General features: G+C 39.7%; 1 protein-coding gene across 2 annotated transcripts in view; it reads left to right on the top strand.

The window, feature by feature from the left end:
* Positions 1–27,885, top strand: part of LOC124168009 — a 65,387-nt gene that overhangs the window by 7,413 nt on the left and 30,089 nt on the right. For both annotated transcript variants that reach the window (XM_046546084.1, XM_046546086.1), the window contains exons 2-5: positions 6,495–6,829; positions 7,527–7,686; positions 10,077–10,231; positions 14,224–14,360. In XM_046546084.1, coding sequence (XP_046402040.1) covers positions 6,511–6,829; positions 7,527–7,686; positions 10,077–10,231; positions 14,224–14,360 — 771 coding nt within the window. In that variant the 5' untranslated portion in view covers positions 6,495–6,510. The remainder of the gene's footprint in view (positions 1–6,494; positions 6,830–7,526; positions 7,687–10,076; positions 10,232–14,223; positions 14,361–27,885) is intronic.

Genomic DNA, 27,885 nt, shown 5'->3' with positions numbered 1-27,885 from the left:
GACTTATTTTTCCCTACCATACACGGAATTCTTTTAATATATATTTATTCCCAGTGTGAATGTTCTACCCCACTCACAAAAATAAAGAAAACAAATAAATACTTTCTGAAAGCCTGAATAAAGTAAAATGAAAACAACATAAAAAAATTAATGATAAGAAGACCGCTCCCAGCCAATAAGTAGAGATTGTGGAGTGGTAGTTGAGATAGCCGCAAAGTGGTGAAAAGTGCAGATTTTAATTTAGATTAAAAATCGATAGTTCGAAAATTCGATTTTGATCCACATTTTTTTAATCACCGAAACCGTGTCCCAATTTGCTAGTTGGCTACCCCATTCCCAGGATTTGCGCATGACGCCATCTTGGATGTCGCACGCGCATAGATCATGAAAGATCTATGCGCACGCGATAGGTAGCATAAGGGACGGAATTTGAACATCGACGAGCGCATCCTTCTGCGTTGTTCAGATCGTGGAAAACGTCGTTGGGAATAAATAAGAGGAAGCGCAACATGGCTGCCAACGAGGGGAAGTATTTGTTTTTTCGTGATGTTGATACCTAAAGACTTATTAGAGTAGGTTCGCAGTAATCGTTGTACAGTTTTTAATAATATAACATTATTGCAGGGAGTTTAGTAATTACAGAGGAATTCGTTAAAACACGAAAAAAGAAGGCGTCATAAGGCGAAAGCCGAAATACGAAGCAGAAAATTGACAAAAGTAAATACTGCAGCGATAATAAAAATGAACTACTAAATGCCGAAACCTAATGTATGCACGTAAAATATAATATGATGAAATAAAATGGCTAAAAATTTTAATAGAAAGCCTTAAAACGATTTAGAAAATAATTAGGAAATCAGATGCTAACCGTAGCAATAGGCAATAAACCGAATCTTAAAAATACAAAAATAGATTGTAAACTGCTAAAAAATAAGGAAATCAAACAAGAGTAGTTGGCAAAGGAAACTATTGAAAAACTATAAACTAATGAAAAGAATGAAACATACGCTAAACTTTCGAAACAAAATGAACAACTACCTACGAAAGAAAAAATATTGAACTAATTCTATGAATTTAAAAAAACCCCTACTTCACTGTAAGGCGAAAAGGTTGGATAAGATTCAAAACTCAAAATCACTTGCACACGTTAACATTGTGGAATGTGACGACTTTTGTTTATCATTTGTTCAAATCATTCCGAATTTCTCTTATTTTTCACTGGCTTTGTGCCCGGCAGACGGCAGCACCTGCATTAGCCCGGTAACACCTGAATTAAAAAGTTTCTTCGATTTTTCTGGTAATCATATATTTTAATATCAATGAAATTCTGAGTCATTCAGTGCAAATTTTATTCTATTAGCACCCCCGGTACCATATTTTAGCGCTTCACTCTGTCGTTGCCACACATTGAAAGGAACAAAGCCGTCAATATATAACCCTGCATTGCATTTCAAGTAGTCTGTTTTAATTACAGTGGTTCAGTTTTCAGCAGCACACCGTCCCCGCTTGGGTTTGGATTTTAATAGGTGGTTGTGCCCGTCGAACCTATTTCGTCAGGGGCACTGGAAAAAAGATAGACCGCTGTCCGTTGAATGCGTACTTTGAAACATGGATGAATTACAAATCTATTTCTTCAGCCAACTACCCCATTCCAGTTGCACTTCTGGAAAATTGAGCACATCCTGGATATTTTTGGGTCCCTTGTATCCAGCAGTGACTTTGCTACTACCCATCCGAACTCGAGCTTAGTTATGCTTTTTCAGGATTTCCGCATCAGTATCCTTGCGTTGTGCGTCATTGCATCCAGAATCCAAGTAAAAATTGGGCCACCACAATTTTGTCGCCCTCACACTATCTTTCCCAATTCTTTTTTCGTAGGTTTTCACTTTCCTGAGTTTTACGAAGAAGCTATCTGAGCAATAGGGTGGTTTCCTTTTATTTTTTTATTGCCTAAATCGAAAGATTATTACTCCTGGAGTACGTATTTCACGCTTTTAGATTTTTAAATGACGATATCTATTTTTCGCGATTAAATGAAAAGTGAAAATTTTCAAGCGCGCGAAAACGCGACGCGTAAGTAGGAATGATGGGAAAAAAGTCCGTGTGACGCATTTCTGGTTCCCCCTCCCGCCTTGTGAGGTGACCTTGGAGAGGCTCTGAGCGCTGATACGACGCAGGATGCTAGCGGGTAGCTGAGTACCATGCTATCTGGTAGCGCTTGGCTTAAAAAAGGTTTATTAATACCTTATCAAACGAAGAAAACTTTCCGACCTTAGCCAGTTTTAATAGGTTATTATTAAGTCATGTTCCCCTGAGCTCTGTGCCTCTTGCATGCATTGGTAACCTCAGACGATGTATAACTCCTATCCTCTCGTGTAGAAACTAGGTCCCTGTGACGTCACGTGGAGTGGCATCGCATGGGCGCCAATCTGGCCTTTTTCAAATGAGGATAAAATTTGGCCCTTGCCATTCGTCTAAACCGGAATTTCTAAAACAAAATAATTTGTGTATTATGAATACACTAATGGTGGGAACGAATCGCAATCAATGCCTTTCGTTTTCTTCGATGAAGGAAACTACCCTATTGATACACCACACTTTCCTGCCAAACCTAATTGGCCTCCCCAGCATGAATTGCTAACAGCCATGTCTTCCAAAGAGAACATTATCGACTCATTGAAACTCAAGAACTTTTTCCTCTGAAATATCCGCAAAATCTTTCTTTTGCCATGCCCGTAAAAGGGCGCATTTTCTACATCTTATCTAATTTATCCATAGCGGTGTAATCACAGCAATGATAAACCTACGAATTTATAGAAATCTGTCATGTCTCATTGTGTAATAAATAAGATTATTTATGGCGTATAGCGCTGACTCACAACAGTGCCTCTTACTGGGAGTCGTATTATACCAGCTTATAAAAAGAACTGCAACAAACATTTTCAGTATCTCATGTGCTATGTTTGGGTCATAACAGTTGCAGAATTGTACATACCTATTCGACTCTAAAACTTAGTGCGTAAAGACATTATCGTCATACCCCCTTCCTAATGAGTACGCGGTTACTCTTCCTATTCATTTTTTCTAAATAGGGTTCAGGTTTACAATCGTACCTCCCACCTTTTGAGCCCTCGTGAGGGTTCGAGATTCTAAAAAAATAGGGACAGTTCAGGGCCTTATGTACTTGGATGACGTCCTTATAATAAAAAAATAACCTATATCCACATTTTATATGCGTAATAGCATTTAAATAACGCTAAATTTATAACATAAATGATGAAAAATAAATAATTGTAAAATAAAAGATCTGTTAGAAAACAAAACCCACAGAAATATTTGCATTTATGCTTTCCGCCAAAACACGGTAGTGTAGGCGCCTAACGGTACCATATGGTACCGCCAAAATGTTGTGCATCATAACATACCAAATATTAGGCTCACATCAAAAAAGCATGCTTAATATGAAATGTACATGTTATAACAATTATAATTACATAAAAACATCTTCGTATTATGAGTACATAAGACGTAAGTAAAGAAAATCGAAATGCTTGCACAAAAAATTCCTGTTTTTTTGGATAGTTGAAAATTCTCAATTTTAAATCGGCTCTAAACTCGTTGATTTCAGCTTAAAAAAAGCAAGATGTTCGGAAAAATATAAATAAAATATTCTTATTATGACTAAGGTTTAAAAAAAACAAATATATTACGTTAAGTGACAAAAAAGTTACGTTTGGCATCGCGCTACCGGCTGGTACCATATTGTACCGCTAAGCGTTAACGGGTTTGGATATCCAAATTCACGCACCCTTTTGGATGGCTATCCAAAATTTAGTCCAAATCCATGCTCCCAAATGCCTAACGAGTTGGGACACGGTTTAAATATGTCCTTTTATTCCTAAATAAACCCAGACCTATTTTATTACAGCGACTAGCGCCTTATAATCTAACTGATGATGTGGCACAGGCCATATTTAAGATAATTTGATTTCTTTGATGAATGAAACAACCATATTACGATTTCGCGCCTCAGTGTACGGCCATTTCATTCCAACCCTCTACGTAATGAATTTCGATAAGTATAGAAAAATTGATTTCAGCTAAAATCTAAAATCGGATTTGAAATGCCAATGATTGAGGAAATCGAGATCCAGCCATGACCCTATGTATCGATTTACACTCGATTTTTTTGAAACTTCGATCTTGATTATTTCGTTTGATCTCAGCGGCGTCACGACTGGGGTATGATAACGGCATCCATCCACATTGAAATGCTTTTCAATAGGCCGCTAAAGCTGGAAAGCTATGCCCTCAACCATCAAAAAAGCATCGTTATTAGTTATTCTTTCCTAAAAACTTTAGTAAAGCCGAATTAATCCAAGCCGTGATCCCAAAACTTTAATGTGCGTGCATTTATTAATGGCTTGTGCCAATAATTCACGCATGTGTTCCGAGTATATATTATTTTGAGATTTTATTCTACACTTCAAATGTGTATTCGTAATTCTTTTCTGATAAATATTAAACATGCTATTTGTACAAACTGTACTTTCATCTTTGCAGTGCCGCGTGCAGATATATTTTTGCTTCTCAGCCGAGAAGCGCCACCTGCCGATTTCGCCTTTGAGCTGGTTAGTTGTTCATATAAATTATTATGCCTCAACTACACACTTGCATAAAAAATTGGATTAATTTTATAGAGTTATACATTAATATATTGAAAGCAAAATTTAAAAAAGGCATGTGGATATACCAAAAAATGAGATAGCAGGAATATTTTCTCGAAGATGTTTCTTATCATTTAAAAACCTTTTGCGTCTCTCCAAAGCCACTCCAAATTGGTGGGACAAAGAGAGTTTAAAAAAATAACTGTCGATTATCTCAATAAATCGATCGCTTCAACCAAATTTAGATGCCTCATTCAGATTACGATTGTTCAAGCAATCGTTGGAACTATCGTCAATAAGGTAGTTTCCTTCAACAAAGAAAACGAAATGCATTGATTGTGATTCGTTACCCACCATTATTGTACTCAAAATATACAAATTATTTGGTTTTAGAAATCCCAGTTTAGATGAATGTTAATGGTCAATTTTAACCTCATTTGAAAAAGGCCAGATTGGCGCCAATGCGATGCCACTCCAAGTTATGTCACAGGGGCCTAGTTTCTATATGAGTAGAGACGAGTTTTACATCGTCTGAGATTACCAATGCATGCATGAGGCACAGAGCTCAGGGAAACATCTCTTATATCTCTTATAATAATCACACATTAAAAATACTTAAGTTCGGAAAGTTTCCTTCGTTTGATAGGGGAATAATAATCCTTATTTAAGCCAAGCGCTACCTGCTAGCAGGTACTCTGCTACCTGCTAGTAGCCTGCATCTCAGCGGCGCACATATCCTCGCTCCAAGGTCACCTCACACGGCGGTAGCGGGAACCAGATTGACGTCATACGGGCTTTTCCCAGCATTCATCCTTAGCCGTCGCGGTTTCGCGCGCTTGAAAATTTTCATTCTTCATTTAATTGCGAAAAATAGATATCGTCATTAAAAAATCTAAAAGTGTGAAATTCGTACTCTAGGTGTAATAATCTTTCGATTTAAGCAATTAAAAAAATAATAGGAAACCACCCTATTCACAAAACTATGGTTAAAAACTGTGCTTCCCCAGTGCTGACATCGAAAGTGGACGAAAATTGACGGTTAGCAAAGCTGTTGAGGTATGCAGGGTCAAGGTATTACTGCGTTCAACGTGTATTTAGCGAATAATTTTTCTCCCGCCCATATTCTTCTTTGCTTGGACACATCCATGAAAAAAAATAGAGCGAAGGGAGCTTCACTAACTTTTCGTCTCTCTCTTGCCGCTTCCTCTTCCGGTCTCCCAGCGCCTAACCATCGTAAAGTGACAACGTTAGGAACTACGTGAACCATTTCCGGGACATGCATTCACACTGCTATAAAAAAGCTGTTATATACCATTTTTCCGAACTGACGGCGACTGGGTGGAAAATAGATACTAGCCAATGAGAAGCGCTGCCCCTTCCACCTCTCCGTTCCCCCCCATCCCCTTCCCTTTTCCCCTCCATCCGGCCGACCGGCGTTGCCATCCTTGGGAATAACGGTACTTTCGGGGGCGGCAGAACGAGTGCTATGCGATCTCCAAAGATTCGGCTTGGCAACACTGCCAGCTGGAGAGCGATGTGCAGTGCTCGGAGTTCGGAGAGAGATTGCGGGCTTTTCCTCACTTTCTCCTGTCGCTCTTCTGTGATTGGTTAGAAGAGTGGGTGGGTTTCGAGCACGCTCAAGGTCAGCCGCCTTCAGTTCAGAAAAATGGTATAGTTTTGCCGACTATCGTTTGGACGATCGCTCGGACAATCGTAATCCGAACGGGGAAAGATTTTTGTTGAAAAGTCGAGATTTTCATTTCGATTAAAAATCGATTCTGATCGACATTTTTCCATCACTGAATCATTCTTCTCTTTCTCTCACAGGTCTTGTTTTACCAAAATGGAGATGACCACGCTACTTCCAATGGCCCTACTCATGTGTCTCCCCCTGGGCGGCACCGGAGAGAACTTTTTCCACGAAGACGATAGGGTTCTCGCTTACGAGACAACGGTGCCCATGTCTGGAGAGGAGCCTTTCGACGGAACATTCCCGGAGAAGTCACCCGTGCAACCGGCGAAACGTTCGACGCCACCCATACTGAGGGAAAACAAGCTTCGAGCCAAGGCAGGGGACGTTCCTTATTTGACCAAGTCAAGGGGACTTCCGGTGCCGTCCACGCCATCTGGGTGGAAGGAAACCCGGCGCCCGTTGAAAACGAGTGCGTTTTCCCTCTTCTTTCGAGGATTTCTTCTCATATAACCATAATTTACATCAAGGCATATTGATTGAATTACATTGAAGGCCGCTCTTGAAATATAGAAGTATGAGAAAAATCTTAAGTTTAAAATCTAATCAAAATTTTAGGAAATTGAATACCCGGAAATGGATTTTGACGCCATTCTGGGTGTTAAAAAACAGATAAAAGTTAGCTAAAAATAGCAATAAGGCAAGAAAAAATCATATGAAAACGGAGAACTTCACAGATAATGAAATGTAACAATAACTATTATGTTTTTATTATCTGTTATTTAGTGAATTTGTTCCTTGAAATTACGCTAACATTAAAAAAAACTTTTAGATAACCTTTTCCAAAAATCCTTTCAAAAAAGCATCAGGTTCTCTTCTATATCCTGACACTTATTTTATTTATTTTATTATATAATCTTTTTACACTGAAACTTTAGTTCAAATTATCTTTATCATTATTTCATCTTCTTTTGGTCTTTATTTTTATTACACATTTCATATTCGCTTCACGATAGACGCGCGTTGTGGGGGCCCCTTGATGTCAGGGCCCTCGGCGATCGCCGACCAGCCGACCTGGCCAGACCGCCCCTAGTCAAAGAAGTCGAAAATCACTTGTATTTAAATTCACTATGAGATTCCCACTCATTCATTCTATATCGTAATCGCAGATCAGTTCGGAGTTTTCCCGACAGATGTCAAAGTGTGCGTGGGCGAGGACATCGTCTTCCGCGCCTGGGGCGCCATCGGCAAATTGAAGAACTGCACCGTGTTGACACCGAAGAAAGACTTCGTGCAGCTGCAGCCACCGCCGCCCAACCCCAGCAAAAAGTGAGTGTAATCACTTTCATAAACTCATGGGTGGTCTGGGCTGATTGGGGGCCCACATTATTCGGGAAATCTCCATAACATTGTAGGAAACATCATGCGCTGAAGTAGCTTTTGACGTCATTCTGGCAATTGAAAACTAGATGAAAGTTAACAAAAAACAGATCACTACTCCCTGCAGTGAATGACATAAAGCGCATTTTATCTTGTATATTTCACTTTTACTGCGATTAGTTTATTACGCTGCGTTAGGTTATATAGTGCTAACGTTAACCGAAAAAAGTGAATAGCGAAAAAAACTCTGAATCCATTTTATTACATCAATCAGTGCATTATACTGCTGATAGCAAAGGAAATAGAAATAATATTTTTCAAAGGAAATTATTTCAAAGGAATCAGTTTTTCACAATGCTTTAAAATTAATGGAATGTTTACAATGCTAATATTACTATCAACGCTTAGTCAAAAACAAACTTATTGAAGTTTTTTCGCAAAATTCGTGAACATCGAAAAAAAATTCGCCATGTCTAATCAAACAAAGCCTCAGATTAAGGTCGTGGATTCGAGACCTGGGTAGTATCATATGTTTTTGGGAGTGGCATTAAATACCGAGCCTAAAACCACCATCGATATTTAGTTACATTGCATGGTATTCTGCAAATTGACGCGTAAGGGAGAACAGAAACATATATACTGTTCAGACAAACCGAAAACAATAGCCTATTTTTTTACATATATGAGAAAATGCAAAGATAATAGCAATTTCGTAAGAAAAAATGCTATGAAAAATGAGTATTTCACAATTTATAAAATTTAATAATTTACTATGGTTTTATTAGAAATCTGTTAAGTGAATTGTCTTCCTGAAACTTAAAATCTTTTAAAAATTTTAAGATTTTAAATTAATTAAAATCTTTAAAAAAAAATTCTGATTTTAATTAATTTGAAATCTTAAAAAATAAAACTCTAAAATAACCTTTTCGAATAACCCTTTCAAAAAATGATCAGGTTATCTTTTATCTTCTGACACCATTATTTTATTATTTTATGTAATCTTTTTACACTGAGTATGCTTTAAATAAAACAACTTTAAAAAAACGTGGAATTTTATCCTTCGTGAAGAGTTCTCGGGATCGCCACCGGGTCAGGGACTGCCGGCGTTTCGATGCCCGACTCGGCCATTGTCCTCAGGGATGTGAGATACGCGACTCAATGAACAAAAGAGCCACCTCCGCTTAGGACAGCCCGAAAAGTCAGCCATCGCAGAGCATTGGATGGAATGCAGAAATACAGTTCAGTTCAATAATACCAAGATGCTCTGCCGATCCAATGGCTTTTGGGAGCGATTTATCAAAGAGTCTATTAAAATTAGACTGGCTAAGAACACAGTCAATAGATATGCATTGAGAAATACTTGTAAACCTGTGCCCAAAGTCATCAAAATGGCTAGGCAAAATCATTACCAACACGCCAGCCAATTAGATCGCGCCGCTGATGACAGAAATTCCAAAGAATTTACGGTAAAAACCAGCAGTGAGCATAAAGTTCAGCGCAATGCAAACGAAATTCGTGGCTAATTTGATAAAATTCATGTTTTTCCGATGCGTGGTAATCAGAGGCGGTCTGACAAGGTCGGTTGGTAGGCGATTACCGAGGCCTTCGAGCTTAGGGGCCCCTACAACACTCGAGGCTATCGTAAAGCGTATATTGAGGGTGTAATAAAGGGAAGAGAGTATTCCACAAAAAGAGAGACCTGCTTACAGCGGGAAATTTAATTATGGAAGTATGGAAACAATTTATATGGACCTACAGTTCGAGTATGCTCCTATATGGATATGAGACATGGAAAATGACTGCAGCGTAGAAAGCAAGGATAGAGGCCTTCGAAATGTGGTGCTACAGAATGATGATGAGAATCAAATGGATCGACCGAGTTAGTAATGAGGAAGTCCTAAGAAGAGTAGCAGAGAATAGACGCCTCATGAAAACCCTAGAAGACGGAACAACCTTATAGGCCACATCTTGAGACATGATGACCTGATGAAGACAATCGTCGAGGGACAAGTGGAAGGAAAGAACGGAAAGGGAAGACCTCGAGCAAAATATATGAAAAAGGTAAATAAAGCTGTGAAGAAATACGTAGGTGTGAACAGATTAGCTGATAGGAGAATAGAGTGAAGAGCTGTGTCAAACCAATCTTACTAGGATTGTTGACTAGTGATGATGATGATGGATGAAAGAGACTCAGATTATTTGAACCAAAGTTATTTTTTGTTATTTTAAAATTTTACGTTTTCATCAATTGCTTTATCTTATGATTCATTTCAAAACGTTGGTTTTTAAATAGATATTCAACAGTAGGAATTTATTTTCCATTCCTTTTGCTCCTTTAGCTCCAGGATCACGTATTACGACTTCGGAGAGGATGGTGAGCGCTGCGGCTTCCGTGTGCGCGGAGTCACGAAGGAAGAAGACTGGGGCACATGGAACCTCACCGTGACAACGGACAAAGTCACGCTTACGCTGGATCCGGGAATGTCCGTCGTCGGTGAGTCTATAACAACATTTCATTCATCTACATCTGCATAATACCCCGCAAGGCACCTCAATTGACGCATGGCAGGGGGTTTTAAGACGCCAGCCGTTACACTAGACACGTCATTGCGCAATGTGACGTATGTACGAAGGCACAATCAAAATTGCGTCGAGCAAAGCGGTGAATTTCCAGAACTCATGCGAGAATGCGTGGATGCAAAATGGAAAAAAAGCCCCTGCTCTGATTCCGAGATCGCATTCTCGCAATTTCAACTCATTTTTTCAGTTCTAAACTGCGCAATGACCCGCCCCGTCTAAAACGGCCTTAAAGAGATAAAAAGGAAATGCTTCAATAATTTCGCCAAGCAATTTATTAAAGTCCTTCATTGTTCGAGGGAAAAACGAATTCCCATGATTATCCTTTCGGCAAAATGTTTCTCTTATCCATGAATTATCATTAGAAAAAACATTCCCCGTGAATCAAAGCACGGACAGCTGGCTTAACGTGCCACTGCGCAGGCAACTATGCTATCCAGTTCCTGTATTCCCATAGCAATTGTACCAAGGCTATGACTATGACCCTCGGTGCAATTGTAATGGAAATTAGGAACCTGGATAGCTTAGTGATTTGCGCAGTGTTCTGTAAATCCAAAGGTACGTGGTTTGATGTTCATACATAACACGAGATATAAGTAAATATTTATCGTAGAATTTCGTTTAAAAATTGTAAACGCTGCTCAAAAGACAAATAATTCAATTCTTAATTTACTTTTTATGAGAAATGAACAAATATTTTTTTCGAAAACTGACTGGATAAATAATTGTACGATCCCTGTCCCTTACCGCTAAGAGGGGTTATACCTGCTCCCGGATTCCGAGGGTAAATCCTAAACCCAGCAGGGTTGGGTCCCGAGACAAAGACGACGTAAACCCGCGACCGTCCTAAAAGGGGAAGAGCTAGAAAACGTATATATACGGCTTTCGTTATCCTGGCAAGGAAAATCTCACACGTAAATATACGGCCGTCGTCTCCCGGGTCAGGAAACGTCCACACGTATATACGTGTCTAGTAGGGAAAAGGCTAGAGACAAATCACTGCAACATTCTCTTGAAGGATAATTTTCCAATTCTCTAGAAAAAAATTTCAGTTTTTGCGAGAGTTAGTTCGAGGCACACAAATGACGGCCTACTATTCTTCCATTCTTTTCCTGTAGTGATATGCATTTTACGATCGATTCTATTTGCGCAAATAAGATTTTTTCCACATTGAAAAAAGTAAGGAACGAAAGGAGCAAGGAGACCAAGGAAGTTATGGGAAGAGGCAAATTTAAAGCAAACAGCAGGGGCGCAGCTAGGAATTAAGGCTGGGGTGGGGGCAACTAACATCGGGGTGTGTGGAGGTATGGAATACCCACCAGGATTAGCGGTAGGTGCGAGATTAATAAATTGCGGCATATTAAGATAAAATGTTTAAAATTGTGAGTTTTACGGCTTTCTGAGGGATGTTTTATAATCCTTACACTATTCTATTACTAATATCAATCCTATTTAGCTAGGGGATCAGGTTGGTGTGGTGGCTAGAGTGTTGGCTTCCTACCCGCCGGGCTCGGGTTCAAATCCCGGTAGCGGCAGAGAATTTTCAGAGACTGCCCGATCCCTGCTTGAATTTTATTTGGAGGACATTTCAAGCGCAACACTCCGTCCGTCGGATGAGACGTTAAGCCGTGGTCCCCTTGGTGCCTTTCGTTAAGAGCAGGCTAATGCCGACGCCGGGTTTCTCTCCACCCTTCCTTCCGCACTCTTCCCTCATGGCGCAAATGACCTCAGCTGTCGGTCGCCTCCTCTAAATACCATATCATACCAATTAAGTAAAATGGATGAAGCTTAAAAATTTCTCTGAGCTCTGGGGGGGTTTATCCCCCAAAAATCCCTCCTGCTGCGCCTCTGGCAAACAGGATAACTAAAAGATAAAATTATGAAGAAATTCGGACAGGTTCACATTTTCAATAGAACTTCAAGCCCGTTCAATTGTTGATTGTATTTTCTAATTATGGCAGAAAAAGGGCATAAAATATTGGAATGGAAAATGACACTTAAACAATATTACGGCATGTACTTCAAAAGCTTCACATCAAAACCCAAGAAAATCACAAAATTAAAACTTCAATATACTTTTGTCATAACAGAGCCCCTGCAAATATCGTGAGAAGCTCTGATAAAATTCTTACCGATAAAATCAGGTGAAAATGCGCAGAATCACATAGTACATTTTCTAAATATCCTACTCTTGACTTCAATGACCATTTTAGCTACATACTTCATAAATTGGATCTTGCCTGAGTTCATTTGCATGTTAGCCATCTTTACGCGCACTTTGATGTGTGAAATTTTGCGTCTATATTCAGTATGCAGCAGCTTCAAAGAGCTATTAAAAAATTAGTATCCTCTAAAAATATTAACAGATGTTTGCTCTCATATTTTATAAATTCCATTAAATCTTGAAATACGTATTTCACAGCTATGAAGAAAAAGAATCAGCTTTTAATGGCTTGAATGACAGACAGGTTTTCAACCGGGTAAAGGTGTACAAGTAGTAAACTAACGTTTCTTTGGGAGACGGAACATCTATGCTTGCTAAATCCATATAAAAAGTATGATTTTTAAATTTATTTCACTAGTGTTGTAAGAAGGGAGCTTTATAGAATACAAAACAAAATTTATAGACCAGCCAAACAAACCACTTAATTCTCATCACAAGAAAACCCGTAGCGTAAAAGTTATTAAAAGTGTATTGTAATTAGTGCCTATGCACCCATCAAATGGTTAATTTTTCCTATTATGTTGGTATCCAAATCTGATATATATTATCCCATTCTTATCATATTTATTGGTATTTTCATCTTATCAGTCATGATATATACATATTGTATAAATCATATTTCATGTGTGATTAGTCTATGATGCACAAATACAATTCGTCACTCTTGTAATATAAGAGGTAAGGTAAGAGTTCTGAAAATTAATTTCAAAGAGTAATATCCAACAACCTTTCTCGTAACTGAATATTACTTTCCATTTTCGCAAGCAGAAAAAAATATGATTTTTTTCTACCTATTAATGTTTTCATTCGAAGCGGTCATGTCATACTTAAGCCTAAACGTTGTGATAAAAAGTCAGTCGAAACTTCCAGATACGGAGCCAGCGAGCTGTCCTGTTGATGCAAAACTATTTCTCAATCCCATTAATCTGGAATTAAATCAAGGATGAAGTACTTGAAATAATTATAAATTTCTAGAACATTAAGAAAGTATTTCGGATCAAGCGTCAAATACATATTAAGAGTTGTTTCACGGCTGGAATTCTGGTAAATTTAAGTTTTACTGATGAGGGAAGTTTTACTTTATTTTTGTTGCATGTTAGCGTCACAAAGTATAGGTCTTAAAATGACATGCAAAATTTTTGGCCAACGTTTCTAGATATTTTTAATATCTATTTCCAGGGAATGAATGAATATGATTGCATTAAATTGACACATAAAGGTATGAAATATTATTACAACGTAAAACACAATTAATGCAGCCATGAATTCTTTTTAATTTTCTATTTTATTATTGTGAATAAACAATGCAATAATGTGTCATGCCTTCGTGTATCAATTAAATGTAATCCTATTCATTCATAGCTCTAAAGAAGATGAAAAAAATATCTCAAGGCGTTGGCCAAAAATTTTGCATATCATTCTTGGACCTGTACTCTGAGACGCTAATAAACATTGAAAAAAAATTGAGGTCAAGAAAAAGAAAAATAAATCGCTTAATTTTTTTCTTTAATAAAATGCAGCTTTTACCCTGCGTCGTAAAAATCGTTAGCTTTGATAAGCAGTTTATCGTATCATCGAGTCAAAGACCACACTGATTCATCAAAAACGCAAAATTTTGATTACGCATGAACTACTATATACTGATCTTCGAAAAAAATATTAAATAAGTTTTCCAACGTAAATAGATTGCCCGAACGGCACCGAGGAGCATAATATGCTGCTACCTGGGGAAAAGACCAATGTCCACTGTGGGCCGCCAGATGTCACGGCCTGCTACTTAGAGGCTCCGGGAGGATCCAAGAACACGCCGGCTGAATTGCAGGTAAGGTACTTCTCTTTGCTTATTTAACACTATTTGTGCTAACCCTACCATATTGTATATTTTCCATTCGTTAACTCGTCTGAAGAACAATTCAAGGTAGGTATCTGACCGTAACATTACTTACGGCGGAAATATAAATGACGATCAAATTGTGGCGTTACGTTGCTAAATCTGGTCGATTGTTCACGTAAGCCCAGACATAGGAAAAAACTCCAACCGTCGGTCACAAGCTGGATCAGGGAAAGACTCCACAAACAAGAAAATCAGCTCACAAGAAAATTGCCAAAAAATTTACGAGTATTTTTGTTCTAAATCTATTCCCAGTAGAGTATTCAAAATCAGAAGTATTACAGAAAACAATGATAGTAATTCATGATCCCATAGGAAACATTACCAGCTAAATACCAGTAGTATAATTTTACTAAAGTCGCCATGTCCCACAAGCCATGCGTCCACGACCAGGGCTCGAGCAGAAGAGAGAGCTTGCGTATTGCAGGACAAGACAGGATTTGAGGGGAGGGGTTTTTCCAAGCAGCGGAGGGGGTAGCCAGGGCGAATTCATCCGCTGCGACACTGCCCCTGTTGACAGGCTGCTCCGCAAAACAACGTCCCTGGGTTGCAGTTAACAGCATACCAGCTAGAATTTTCCCCTCAAACCTCTGGGTTGGAGACATCAGTCGAATCAGAGGGATATTCATTGGAACACAAGCAGGGGAAAGACATGGTGGGGTGAGGTGTTGGAGGGAGAGAGAGTTGTGATAGGACTATGGTAAAACTTCTCACTCCAAAGTGCAATACTATGGAATTAGCACCGATTTCCCTTTGCTTGCCAAGGAGTAAGTATTCCTCCGCAGTAGTCCTATATAAGTCTTGGATTGCAGGTAGGCTGGTTTCGGGGCTGGTTTCGGGTGCTGGTTTCGGGTGCTGTTTTTGGGTGCTGGTTTCGGGTGCTGCTTTCGGATGCTGCTTTCCGGAGGCAGGATTTTCCGGAGACAGGATTTTGCGAGACAGGGCCTTTTGCTACAGGGCTTTTGCGCGAAAATCCTTTGAGCGAAAAACCTTAGGACCGCTACCGCTAAGGACTTTTCGCGCTAAGTTCTGCGGATAAGTTCGGAGGAAGTTCGAGGAAGTTCGAGGAATTTCTGGGAGGGGTACCAGAAATTTTGGAGGGGGTGGAGAGAACACTAAAAAATGCCACAAAATTCAAAAGGACGCAATATCATTATACGTTGCCCGCAGTTCTACGAAGTTCCGCGATTACGTAATATTAAGTCATTAGCACTCAAAGTGTTAATCTCTATGATAATTACTTTGACCAAATAAATTGCCAACCTGTGATAATTAACCTCGGGGCATTGTTTATCCAATGAACAAACGATTAACCGAAAATAATTCCTAAAAATGTCTATTCAATTTTAAAAAAATTACCCTGTCTCCATTAATATATCCTCATTTCATGACAGCAATAAATGCTTTTTATGGGCTATCTATCCCAATAGTACACCTTCGCTCTGCGGTCGTCCTAGATGTAAGACCTGCCCAATTTTTACCCCTCCTTCTATCCCTAGTCATCTCGTCTCCTGTCTACCACCACCTCCTACGGCCTCCTGTACTTCAAAAAATGTAGTTTACCTAATTCAATGCAAACACTGTCCCTCGTTTTATATAGGCAAATCCTCTACTCCCCTTAACCTTAGAATCAATAACCACAGGGCATCATGCACTTCCTCTGACTTTGCGTCCTTCCCGGTGGCGAAACATGCGGCCACTCATCGGCGTCAATTCAATGATTGCTACAATGTATCAGTTTTAGCCTCCCTTCCCCCCACAGACCACCCACTCAAACTTAATTCCATTGAATTAACTTACATATGGCTATTCAATGCATTTCTTCCTCCCGGCTTAAATATCAACCGATAATCCCTTAATTGCCTCAGCACACTCTTTTCCCCCCCTCTTTGGACCCTACCTCCCCTCTATTTCCCCTTCCCTCAACTATCCTTTACCCTTTACCTACAGTCTTTTACCTAACTCCGAGGAAGGTGGTAATGCCACCGAAAATTCAGTTATTAATGTGAGTTTTTAATCTTTATCTTGTGTGTTCTGTGATACTGTCCATCCTAGACTGTAGGTAGAGGGTAAAGGATAGCTGAGGGAAGGGGAAATAGAGGGGAGGTAGGGTCCAAAGAGGGGGGGAAAAGAAGTGGGTTGAGGCAATTAAGGGATTAGCGGTGGATGTTTAAGCCGGGAGGAAGAAATGCTTTGAATAGCCAAATGTAGCTTAATTCAATAGAATTAAGTTTGAGTGGGTGGTCTGTGGGGGGAAGGGAGGCTAAAACTGATACATTGTAGCAATCATTGAATTGACGCTGATGAGTGGCCGCATGTTTCGCCACTGGGAAGGATGCAAAGTCAGAGGAAGAGCATGATGCTCTGTGGTTATTAATTCTAAGGTTAAGGGGAGTTGAGGATTTGCCTATATAAAAGGAGGGACAGTGCTTGCATTGAATAAGGTAAACTACATTTTTTGAGGTACAGGAGGCCGCAGGAGGTGGTGGTAGGTAGGAGACGAGATGACTGGGGATAGAAGGAGGGGTAAAAATAGGGCAGGTCTTACATCTAGGACGACCGCAGGGCGAAGGTGTGCTAATGGGAGTAGTGGGTGACTTCTGTAAGGGGTTAGTAGAACGGAATAAATTTAAAAGGTTTGCAGGTCGTCTGAATGTGACAGTAGGGGGTTTGGCGAAAAGATTGGCCGTCGACTTATTGTTTTTAAGAATAGGGAAGAGGTCTTTAAGGATAGATTGCAGGGATTGTATTCCAGGAAAGTAAGTGGTGCAGAGGGAAAGGTCTCGTGGTTTGTTACTATTGCACGGTTTTGGGGGGCATTTGTGTTTGAGAATTTTTTTACGTAGGAGGGACTCTGGGTAGCCTCTCTGGAGGAGGGAACGGTGAAGGTTGTGAAGAAAGTTATTTAAGGCATCAGGATTATTACAGATACGGTGGCCTCGAATGGAAAGGGAATAGGGAAGGGAGCGTTTAGTATGGGAAGGATGACAACTGCTGAAATGAAGGTACTGCTGCTTATTCGTGGGTTTTACATGGACAGAGGTGAGAAATTTGTTGTTGACAAGAGAGATATTGACATCAAGGAAGGTAATCTGGGAATTAGAAATGGTTGAGGTGAAAGAAAGAGAGGATGAGGAATTGAGAGTAGCAATAAAATGTTCGAGGGAATCATTACCATGTGGCCATAGGAGGAATATGTCATCAATAAATCTGAGCCAAAGGAGGGGTTTCAATGGATATTGGGAAAGGAAAATTTGTTCAAAGTGGCCTAGGTAGAGGTTTGCGTAGGAGGGACTGAATCTACTACCCATTGAGCAACCTTTGATCTGTAAATAATGCTTGTTATTAAATGAGAACGAATTGTGCGTTAGGACGATATTAGTTAGGTCTAAGAGGAAGTCGGTGCTAGGGGTATGAGGAGTTGGGCGTTGGGAAAGGAAGTGGCGGAGGGAGGAAAGACCTTCAGAATGAGGAATTGATGTGTAGAGAGAAGTGACATCTATGGTGGCCATGGTAATTTGGGTGTCAGGAGGAATTTGGGTGGATTGGAGACGGTCTAGGAAGTTATATGTGTCTTTGATATGGGATGGTAGAGACAAGACTAGTGGCTGGAGGTAAAAGTCAATGAAAGCGGATATTCTTTCCGTGGGTGAGTTGCAAGATGAGACAATAGGACGGCCAGGGTGGTTGGGTTTATGTATTTTTGGCAAAATGTAAAAATGTGGAGTATGTGGGTTTGGGGGGGAAAGGATGGAGATGTCAGACGAAGAGAGGCCTTCCGGTGGGGCATGTTCCTTGAGAAAAGACTTGATATTTTCCTGGAAGGTGGGGTTAGGGTCATGAGGCATGAGTGTGTATGAGGAGGTATCAGTCAGTTGTCTTTCAGCTTCCTTAATGTAATCAGAGGTGTTCAGGAGAACTACTGTGGATCCTTTGTCAGCTGAGGTTATGACTATATCAGGATTGTGGATGAGTTTTCGGAGGGCAATGTTCTCCGATTGAGAAAGGTTGGGTTTGGGCTGAAGAGATTTTAGGAAAGAATGGTTGCAGACTTTTGAAAGCAGCAGATCTATAAAAATTTCAATTGGGTGGCCGGTTGGGAGAGGTTTAGGTTCATGGGTCGAGGGTGGTCGAAACCTGGAAAGGGCACTATGGGGAGGAATTGGAGTATTAAGTTCTTTCTGTGTATCCCAAAAGGCTTTCCACCTTAGATTTCTGCAAAATTGCATAATATCCGTGACTAAGGGGACATGGCGTACTTTAGGGGTGGGAGAGAAGGAAAGGCCTTTGCTGAGGAGGGAAAGTTCTTCTTTGTTTAAGGAGGCAGAAGATAGATTGATCACTGGGATGTTTTCATTTTGACGCTCAAGCTCATGGCTTTGGGAGGGGGGGCGTCGAAATTGTTCTCTCTCTGGCAGTCGTCTCGGTGGAGACCAAAGTTGCTGTGGAGGTGGCGGAGGAAGATTAAATAGGGTGGCTAAATCAGGTCTGTAGAGATGTAGAGGAGGTGGGGAGGGAATGACCACAGCTTTATTGAAAGGTAAAGACAACCCGACTTGAAAATGAGACGCACAAAGGGAGGAGAGCTTTCTTAGGGATTTAGTTCGGCGGAGTTCCAATGAACGGCGGGATGCATGGAGTATTTCATTTATATTATTGAGTAGATGTGGTGCTGTCACAGAAATATTATTAATTAAATTTTTGATAGAATTGTGGAGTGTTTTAGTTAACACATCATATTGATCACGAATAAAACAACAAAGAAGAAATGATTGTTGGAACGAAAATTTTCTCAATCGGAGAACATTGCCCTCCGAAAACTCATCCACAATCCTGATATAGTCATAACCTCAGCTGACAAAGGATCCACAGTAGTTCTCCTGAACACCTCTGATTACATTAAGGAAGCTGAAAGACAACTGACTGATACCTCCTCATACACACTCATGCCTCATGACCCTAACCCCACCTTCCAGGAAAATATCAAGTCTTTTCTCAAGGAACATGCCCCACCGGAAGGCCTCTCTTCGTCTGACATCTCCATCCTTTCCCCCCCAAACCCACATACTCCACATTTTTACATTTTGCCAAAAATACATAAACCCAACCACCCTGGCCGTCCTATTGTCTCATCTTGCAACTCACCCACGGAAAGAATATCCGCTTTCATTGACTTTTACCTCCAGCCACTAGTCTTGTCTCTACCATCCCATATCAAAGACACATATAACTTCCTAGACCGTCTCCAATCCACCCAAATTCCTCCTGACACCCAAATTACCATGGCCACCATAGATGTCACTTCTCTCTACACATCAATTCCTCATTCTGAAGGTCTTTCCTCCCTCCGCCACTTCCTTTCCCAACGCCCAACTCCTCATACCCCTAGCACCGACTTCCTCTTAGACCTAACTAATATCGTCCTAACGCACAATTCGTTCTCATTTAATAACAAGCATTATTTACAGATCAAAGGTTGCTCAATGGGTAGTAGATTCAGTCCCTCCTACGCAAACCTCTACCTAGGCCACTTTGAACAAATTTTCCTTTCCCAATATCCATTGAAACCCCTCCTTTGGCTCAGATTTATTGATGACATATTCCTCCTATGGCCACATGGTAATGATTCCCTCGAACATTTTATTGCTACTCTCAATTCCTCATCCTCTCTTTCTTTCACCTCAACCATTTCTAATTCCCAGATTACCTTCCTTGATGTCAATATCTCTCTTGTCAACAACAAATTTCTCACCTCTGTCCATGTAAAACCCACGAATAAGCAGCAGTACCTTCATTTCAGCAGTTGTCATCCTTCCCATACTAAACGCTCCCTTCCCTATTCCCTTTCCATTCGAGGCCACCGTATCTGTAATAATCCTGATGCCTTAAATAACTTTCTTCACAACCTTCACCGTTCCCTCCTCCAGAGAGGCTACCCAGAGTCCCTCCTACGTAAAAAAATTCTCAAACACAAATGCCCCCCAAAACCGTGCAATAGTAACAAACCACGAGACCTTTCCCTCTGCACCACTTACTTTCCTGGAATACAATCCCTGCAATCTATCCTTAAAGACCTCTTCCCTATTCTTAAAAACAATAAGTCGACGGCCAATCTTTTCGCCAAACCCCCTACTGTCACATTCAGACGACCTGCAAACCTTTTAAATTTATTCCGTTCTACTAACCCCTTACAGAAGTCACCCACTACTCCCATTAGCACACCTTCGCCCTGCGGTCGTCCTAGATGTAAGACCTGCCCTATTTTTACCCCTCCTTCTATCCCCAGTCATCTCGTCTCCTACCTACCACCACCTCCTGCGGCCTCCTGTACCTCAAAAAATGTAGTTTACCTTATTCAATGCAAGCACTGTCCCTCCTTTTATATAGGCAAATCCTCAACTCCCCTTAACCTTAGAATTAATAACCACAGAGCATCATGCTCTTCCTCTGACTTTGCATCCTTCCCAGTGGCGAAACATGCGGCCACTCATCAGCGTCAATTCAATGATTGCTACAATGTATCAGTTTTAGCCTCCCTTCCCCCCACAGACCACCCACTCAAACTTAATTCTATTGAATTAAGCTACATTTGGCTATTCAAAGCATTTCTTCCTCCCGGCTTAAACATCCACCGCTAATCCCTTAATTGCCTCAACCCACTTCTTTTCCCCCCCTCTTTGGACCCTACCTCCCCTCTATTTCCCCTTCCCTCAGCTATCCTTTACCCTCTACCTACAGTCTAGGATGGACAGTATCACAGAACACACAAGATAAAGATTAAAAACTCACATTAATAACTGAATTTTCGGTGGCATTACCACCTTCCTCGGAGTTAGGTAAAAGACTGTAGGTAAAGGGTAAAGGATAGTTGAGGGAAGGGGAAATAGAGGGGAGGTAGGGTCCAAAGAGGGGGGGAAAAGAGTGTGCTGAGGCAATTAAGGGATTATCGGTTGATATTTAAGCCGGGAGGAAGAAATGCATTGAATAGCCATATGTAAGTTAATTCAATGGAATTAAGTTTGAGTGGGTGGTCTGTGGGGGGAAGGGAGGCTAAAACTGATACATTGTAGCAATCATTGAATTGACGCCGATGAGTGGCCGCATGTTTCGCCACCGGGAAGGACGCAAAGTCAGAGGAAGTGCATGATGCCCTGTGGTTATTGATTCTAAGGTTAAGGGGAGTAGAGGATTTGCCTATATAAAACGAGGGACAGTGTTTGCATTGAATTAGGTAAACTACATTTTTTGAAGTACAGGAGGCCGTAGGAGGTGGTGGTAGACAGGAGACGAGATGACTAGGGATAGAAGGAGGGGTAAAAATTGGGCAGGTCTTACATCTAGGACGACCGCAGGGCGAAGGTGTGCTAATGGGAGTAGTGGGTGACTTCTGTAAGGGGTTAGTAGAACGGAATAAATTTAAAAGGTTTGCAGGTCGTCTGAATGTGACAGTAGGGGGTTTGGCGATTGATGTTGCAAAGCGGGGTATAAGCTGATCCCGTGCGCGGGGTATGGAATTCGTTTTTTCCATAGTTTCGTGTTACATATGTGTATGTACCATCATCATAGCTATCTATCGATATAAATAACAGAGGAATATTCTGCGGGTCCAAAACTTTTTTTGAGAAAAATCCATTTTAGACCCGAAGACGGGAGCTGTAAGGCGCCCGAAGCTGTCAACGCGGAATCAACCCGGAAACCAATCATCAATAAAAGAGGATGTATGTTTGTATGCCCGCTATCCATTTACATACCCATGCACGGATTGCAATCAAAGTTATTACATAGGTGGATATTATACTCCAAAAGCCCTTAGTGTTACTTTCGGTTACGTCCGACGCCTTCTTTTCGCTGTTTTCTCATTACCATATTTTTACGACACGTAATACAATTTCTGCGGTTGGATATCTTGTCGGATAGTCACACCTCTTGACACAACAATCAATGTTGTGGGGCCCTTAGGGCCCCCGCGCACTGGCAACTTTTTCAAAGCAACTATTTAGTTGCTTTGTGGAAGTTCAAATGAAACACACGGCATTGACTGTGGCCCCGCGCACGGGCGACTTTTTAGTTGCCGCAACTAAATAATTGCGTACGGACCTATTCTGAGGGTGATTAAATTGTTGCCGGCAGGAATAGATCGCGTGGATGTTTACCCAACCCCGCGCACTGTCAACTTTTCAGTTGCTTGACGGCACTTGTTCGCAGCGCATCTTAGGAAGTGTTTTGCAGGACGCGATTTGCAAAGGTCTCATAGTTTTTAAGTTTTGTGATTATTTACGGTAATTTTAATTACTGAACATGCTCTGCATTTTATTTGGAAGCCTTACATTTACAACTTCACTTACTGCCATTATGTTAGTTACACCTTCCCTTCATTTAACACCTTTCATTAAATTTTCTTCATCTTGATTTTCTATATACTCTTGAGGTTCTTCGTATTTCTTTTCTTCACTTTCCTATTCTTCTCCTTTCTACTTGTCCAACTACAACTGTTTCACAGCACATTACATGGTGGACCACGGATCTCTATTGTAGAGACTATATAATGCTGAGCCTTGGAATTTCTCGCATTCCATCTACGTTTCTGATCTTGATTCATTTCTTTTTCTTCGTTCAAGTCGACACCTTCAATTATTTCAATCATCTCTGTTGCTCGAAATAGGATTTCTATTTAAAAACCCACATTGGGTAGGTTGATTTGTCCTTCCGCTACGGTATATGCGTTACACCTTCACTCGACGCCATCATTTCTTTAATTTTTTCCTTCCGTTCTTTCTTCCCATTTCTCAATTTTACTGCAAATTTTGCTCCAGCCTCATTCCTTTTGGGATTATTTTCGGTACTTTAATTTATTGAACAAGCCCTGGATTGAATTTGGAAGCCATAAATTCACAACCAACGGTCATATACCCTTACGGAAAGATTCGGCAATCCATGTTAAAATTCTCGAGTCTTAACCCATTAATGCCCATACGTATCTTTAAATACGTCATACTTTAAAAATTCCTAAATACTCTTTAGTTTGTTTTTTATGCAATTTCTTTACGTAGTATGACAGAAGAAAGTCTTCAAATGGTATATAAGTGATTTAGATGATTTAACTCTATATTTGCAATTGTTATGCTTAATTTCACATGGCTGGTCATGAACTACTCGGAAATGGCTACGCTATGGTCATGTGAAAATTTAATTTTCATATAAAGTATTGAGTTTTCTGAATCCAGTTTTTACTTGTTTTATTTTAAATGTATAAGGAATATTATCTATTTAAAGAGATTTGTTTTTCTTTCCAGCTCATGACAAAACTAATCAGTAAAGTTTTGACGTATCTAAAGATACGTCTGGGCACTTGTGGTACTAAAAATTCAAGTTTTGACTTATAGGTATGTTTCACTATATTTATTGATTAAATAAGTAAACAATTATTATATAAACCTAATTATATGATACCTCAAAGACAATTTTATATTTCTGCCATCTCATGAAGTATAATATTGAACAATTAGGTAAATACAGCAAAAACAGATTTTTATCAGAATTGTGGTGTGTGGTATCCTCATTTGAATTGTAATAAATTACCGTCATTGGAAGCATAAAATGAATCAGTATTGAATTTCTGGAGGCACAAATGCTCGCGATATCAAGTTGCCTATCCTGGCACAGTAGCGGAAACAGAAAAAATTCAAGGGGGGCGCAAAAGATATCTTGAGCTACCTTTACTTGTATCGTAACGAAAAATAATCAAGTTACATTCAAAGTTTAGGAAAGTTTTATTTAAAATGATTATACCCATATATACAAGGCAATGCCATCTTATGATGTGAAGGTGTTACAATTGTAGTTCTGCAATATTAGGCAATGCGGGCGGCCCCGTAAGAGGGGGGCGCGCACCCCTTTGGCCCGCATGTGTATCCGCCACTATCCTGCCATCACTTGTATTCTGTATCGCCGACGGTGGAATGCATTGATTACTTTGTTTCTCGTTAAACTTTTCGCAGGCAATGAAATCCAGATTGCTAGCCAGAAATCAGTGTAGGAAATAAGTAACTTTAGTGAACATTGGTAAAGAAATTATGTATCAAGCTATGTCACCCAAAACTTTGTACTTTGTATTCAAGCCCGAGTTTTCGAAGGATATACCTGACATAAGGAGAAATCGGCGCTTTAAAAATGTTTCAAACGCCTCTTTTGCAAATGAATTTTTTGTTACTTTTGTTGCGCACCCCTTGTTTTATAATAATAAATTATATAATAATAATAAATAATTGTATTACTCCACTCACAAAAACAAACAAAATACTTCCACACACACAGAAGTCAAGAAAACACCATAGGGGCTCCCATTTACCGTTGAGAAGAGAAGACGTACCTTAGTGATGGAGCAGAGGTGAAACATATCTGAAATAGCTCTACCATCAACGCTGTCAGCACTAAAATTCAAGACAAGTTTTCTGAACAATTGTAAAAAATGCTAGTATATTCGTAGGTACAAATCGAAGAGATTTATAGTGTTTGGAATATCGCTACTCTCAGGTTATCACCTTCTACCTAGTCGATCGCTTTATCGGAGGTCATCTCGAGACTGCACCATCGAAATAGTTTCTCAGTCAATGCGAAGGAACGGGTTTGAAGGAAATCAGTAAGATTTGGGTTACAATTATGGTGTATTTCTGAATCAAGTCAACCTTTATCATGCTGGTGCCAATCTTGAGAGAACAGATGTTGGTCAAGGAGGAGATGTAGTTTTAGGACTCGTGGCTGAGTATAAATTACCACCAGGTACAAGCATATTTGTTGGCAACTTATTCACATCGGAAAGGCTGATTAGAAAGCTGACTGGAAGGAGCTTGTGTGGCACTGGAACACTTCGTGACAATAGAATCAATTATGTATACTACCTTCCAGAAAAAGCTGCATTTCAAAAATCAAAAGAGGGACTGCTGAAGTTAAATCGAAAAGTTTCTAACGATGAATAATACATAGTTACCATGATTACTCATAGCATGCATAATAAAATGAAAACTCCTGTTTGTTTTTCTGTTTCCGAAAAGAAAAAAAATAATATTCCAATGCCATTGGCGATCGCAGAATACAATTCTCACATGGGTGGAGTGGACCTATGCGATCAATTCTTGGCAAGTTACCGGACAACAGTCAGGAATATAAATGGTGGTTCGCCCATTTTAGATGAGACTTGACGTATCAGTTTTACAGGGGTGGCTACGGAATAGAAAACTGGGATACAGGGTCACACCGCTGTAAAATTTCAAATTGCAAATGTAAATTGTTCTCGTAATAATACTCAACATTATATTATTCGATGCATAAAAATTAAAATTCAAGTACAAAAACCACTGATGAAGGCATCAGTAATGAATTATATAGCAAAAACGTGCATCAACACAATTAAATGATATGGTACATTTTTTTGACCCCTTAAGTGCCCAGACGTATCTTAAGATACGTATAGGATTAAGTACTATGCAAATGTTAGAGATTTTTTAAAACATTTTTCCCCTCATCAGGGGTGATGTCTAGTCATAATTTAAGCAAAAAAAGTAAATTATTTTGAAAAAAATCTTCTGGGCATTAATGGGTTAAGTTCGACTGAGGCGGCGCCAATCGTTCGAATTTGGAGCAAATCTGCACAGGTGTGGGTTACTCCATAGAGCCACTTTTTTTCGTTTAAAATTTAGTGCTGAAATATAATCCTAACGTTCGTCTTTATTTTCTGGTTCAGGCTCTTTTCAGGTTCTTATAAATTCATTTTTTTACACTAGTGAGCATTATAAAATGAAAATTGTTTGAACGAAGCAAATTACAATTAATAAAAGGCGGATATCATGTAAAATTCATTCAAATTTATCATGGATTTAATAGAGGAATCGCACTTACATGTCAAAGATAAGTAAGTGATTCTGAACAGAGGATTACCAAAAACAAGAAAACACTCTGTATCCCCAAAGATTCCACAGTATTGCAATCGTGATTGCAATTCAATGATTGCTGTACTGCAGACAATGACGTAACTAGGAATATGCTTTGGGGGTGGGGGAAGGATGAGATGGCATGGGGTGGGAAAATTTAAATTTAAGCAGACAAAGTTATTATATTTCAATACTAGGTAATTTTTTAATATCTTTTTTTTCCTCTGATAGTTTGGGGGGGGATTTATCCCCTAACCCCCCATATTTACGCCACTCACTGCAGCCCAATCCTTCCTAGCTCGCGTCATATTTTATTTTCTTGAGTTTCCTCCTCATGTGTTTCTCGATCCAACATAGTTTCTTTTCAATAGTTTAGTCTCCTTTCCATGTATAACTAGATGGATGTATCTCTTCCCTGATATCTGGTCCCATATTAAATAGCCACTCCACCATTTTCACAGCTTCTCTAGTGCCCAATTTTCGATTAAAGCCATTGAAGTTCATACCTGGTACCTATATGAACTAGGTTTATTTAATTTGATTAAGATATCTATTATATTTAGGTGATTGAATTTGTAATCATTTTAATGTAACTTGATAATGAATTGGAATTAAAGGCAACAAAATTTTAGATTAAACGAAAGTTCTATGAACTTCTACCAATTTTACATGCAGTATAGTTTATCTATATTACTCTAAAAAGAGGATAGTCCACAAGGACAAATACTGTACCCAAAACATTTTGTTCCTTTGCTTATTGTTTCGCTATCTCAAAATGAGCGCAACAACACAACTTGCTTCCGCGAGATCCATTGTAAACTGAGCTGAGGGGCAACTATTTAATCGCCAGTGCGCGGTAGCAAGCAACTCTTGGGTGAGTAAATTGTTTAGTTGCCGGTGATTAAAGTTGCCAGTGCGCGGGGGCCCTAAGCTGATTCTGCGCGCGTAATACGGAAAAAAAGTTTTTTCCATTGTTTGCTGTTCCACGTGCCTAAAATACATCTACATACTACCCCGCAAGCCGCCTAAAAGGATTTTACGCCTCGTAATCTTCATGATGCAAACCATTTTGCTGACGCTTGCGTTCACTCGACGATTATGGTTGGATTATCTATGTTTCAGTTTATTCTGAGGCGCATAACCAGAAACAATTTACGAATGAACTAGTATCGATTTTTTTAGGACTACGTTTTAAAAGGAGTTCAAAAAACCATTGCTCTACGAGAGTTTGAGATAAATATTTTGCTGAACGGATAAGTATAAGAATAAGAATTATATTTCGAACAATAAATCACTTAATTAAATGCTAGTTGGGAACTAAGCTGTTGGATTAGTCTACCTCGCGTCTACATTTTTTTTGTTGTTTAGGAGGAATTACATAGTGTTCTTTACTGTTTCATTTTGTTAAGTATTTCAGATTAGTCATAATTTTATGAAGTACGCCCGAGACAACGAATTAGACTGAGGAATAGTTAGCCACAAGATAATAACCTAGATCTTCATCGAAGTTGGTAGTGGCGCTGTACTTT

The sequence above is a fragment of the Ischnura elegans genome, chromosome 11, assembly GCF_921293095.1.
Source record: "Ischnura elegans chromosome 11, ioIscEleg1.1, whole genome shotgun sequence".
NCBI classification, from domain to species: Eukaryota; Metazoa; Arthropoda; class Insecta; order Odonata; family Coenagrionidae; genus Ischnura; species Ischnura elegans.
This window is presented reverse-complemented; position numbering and strand designations above follow the sequence as displayed.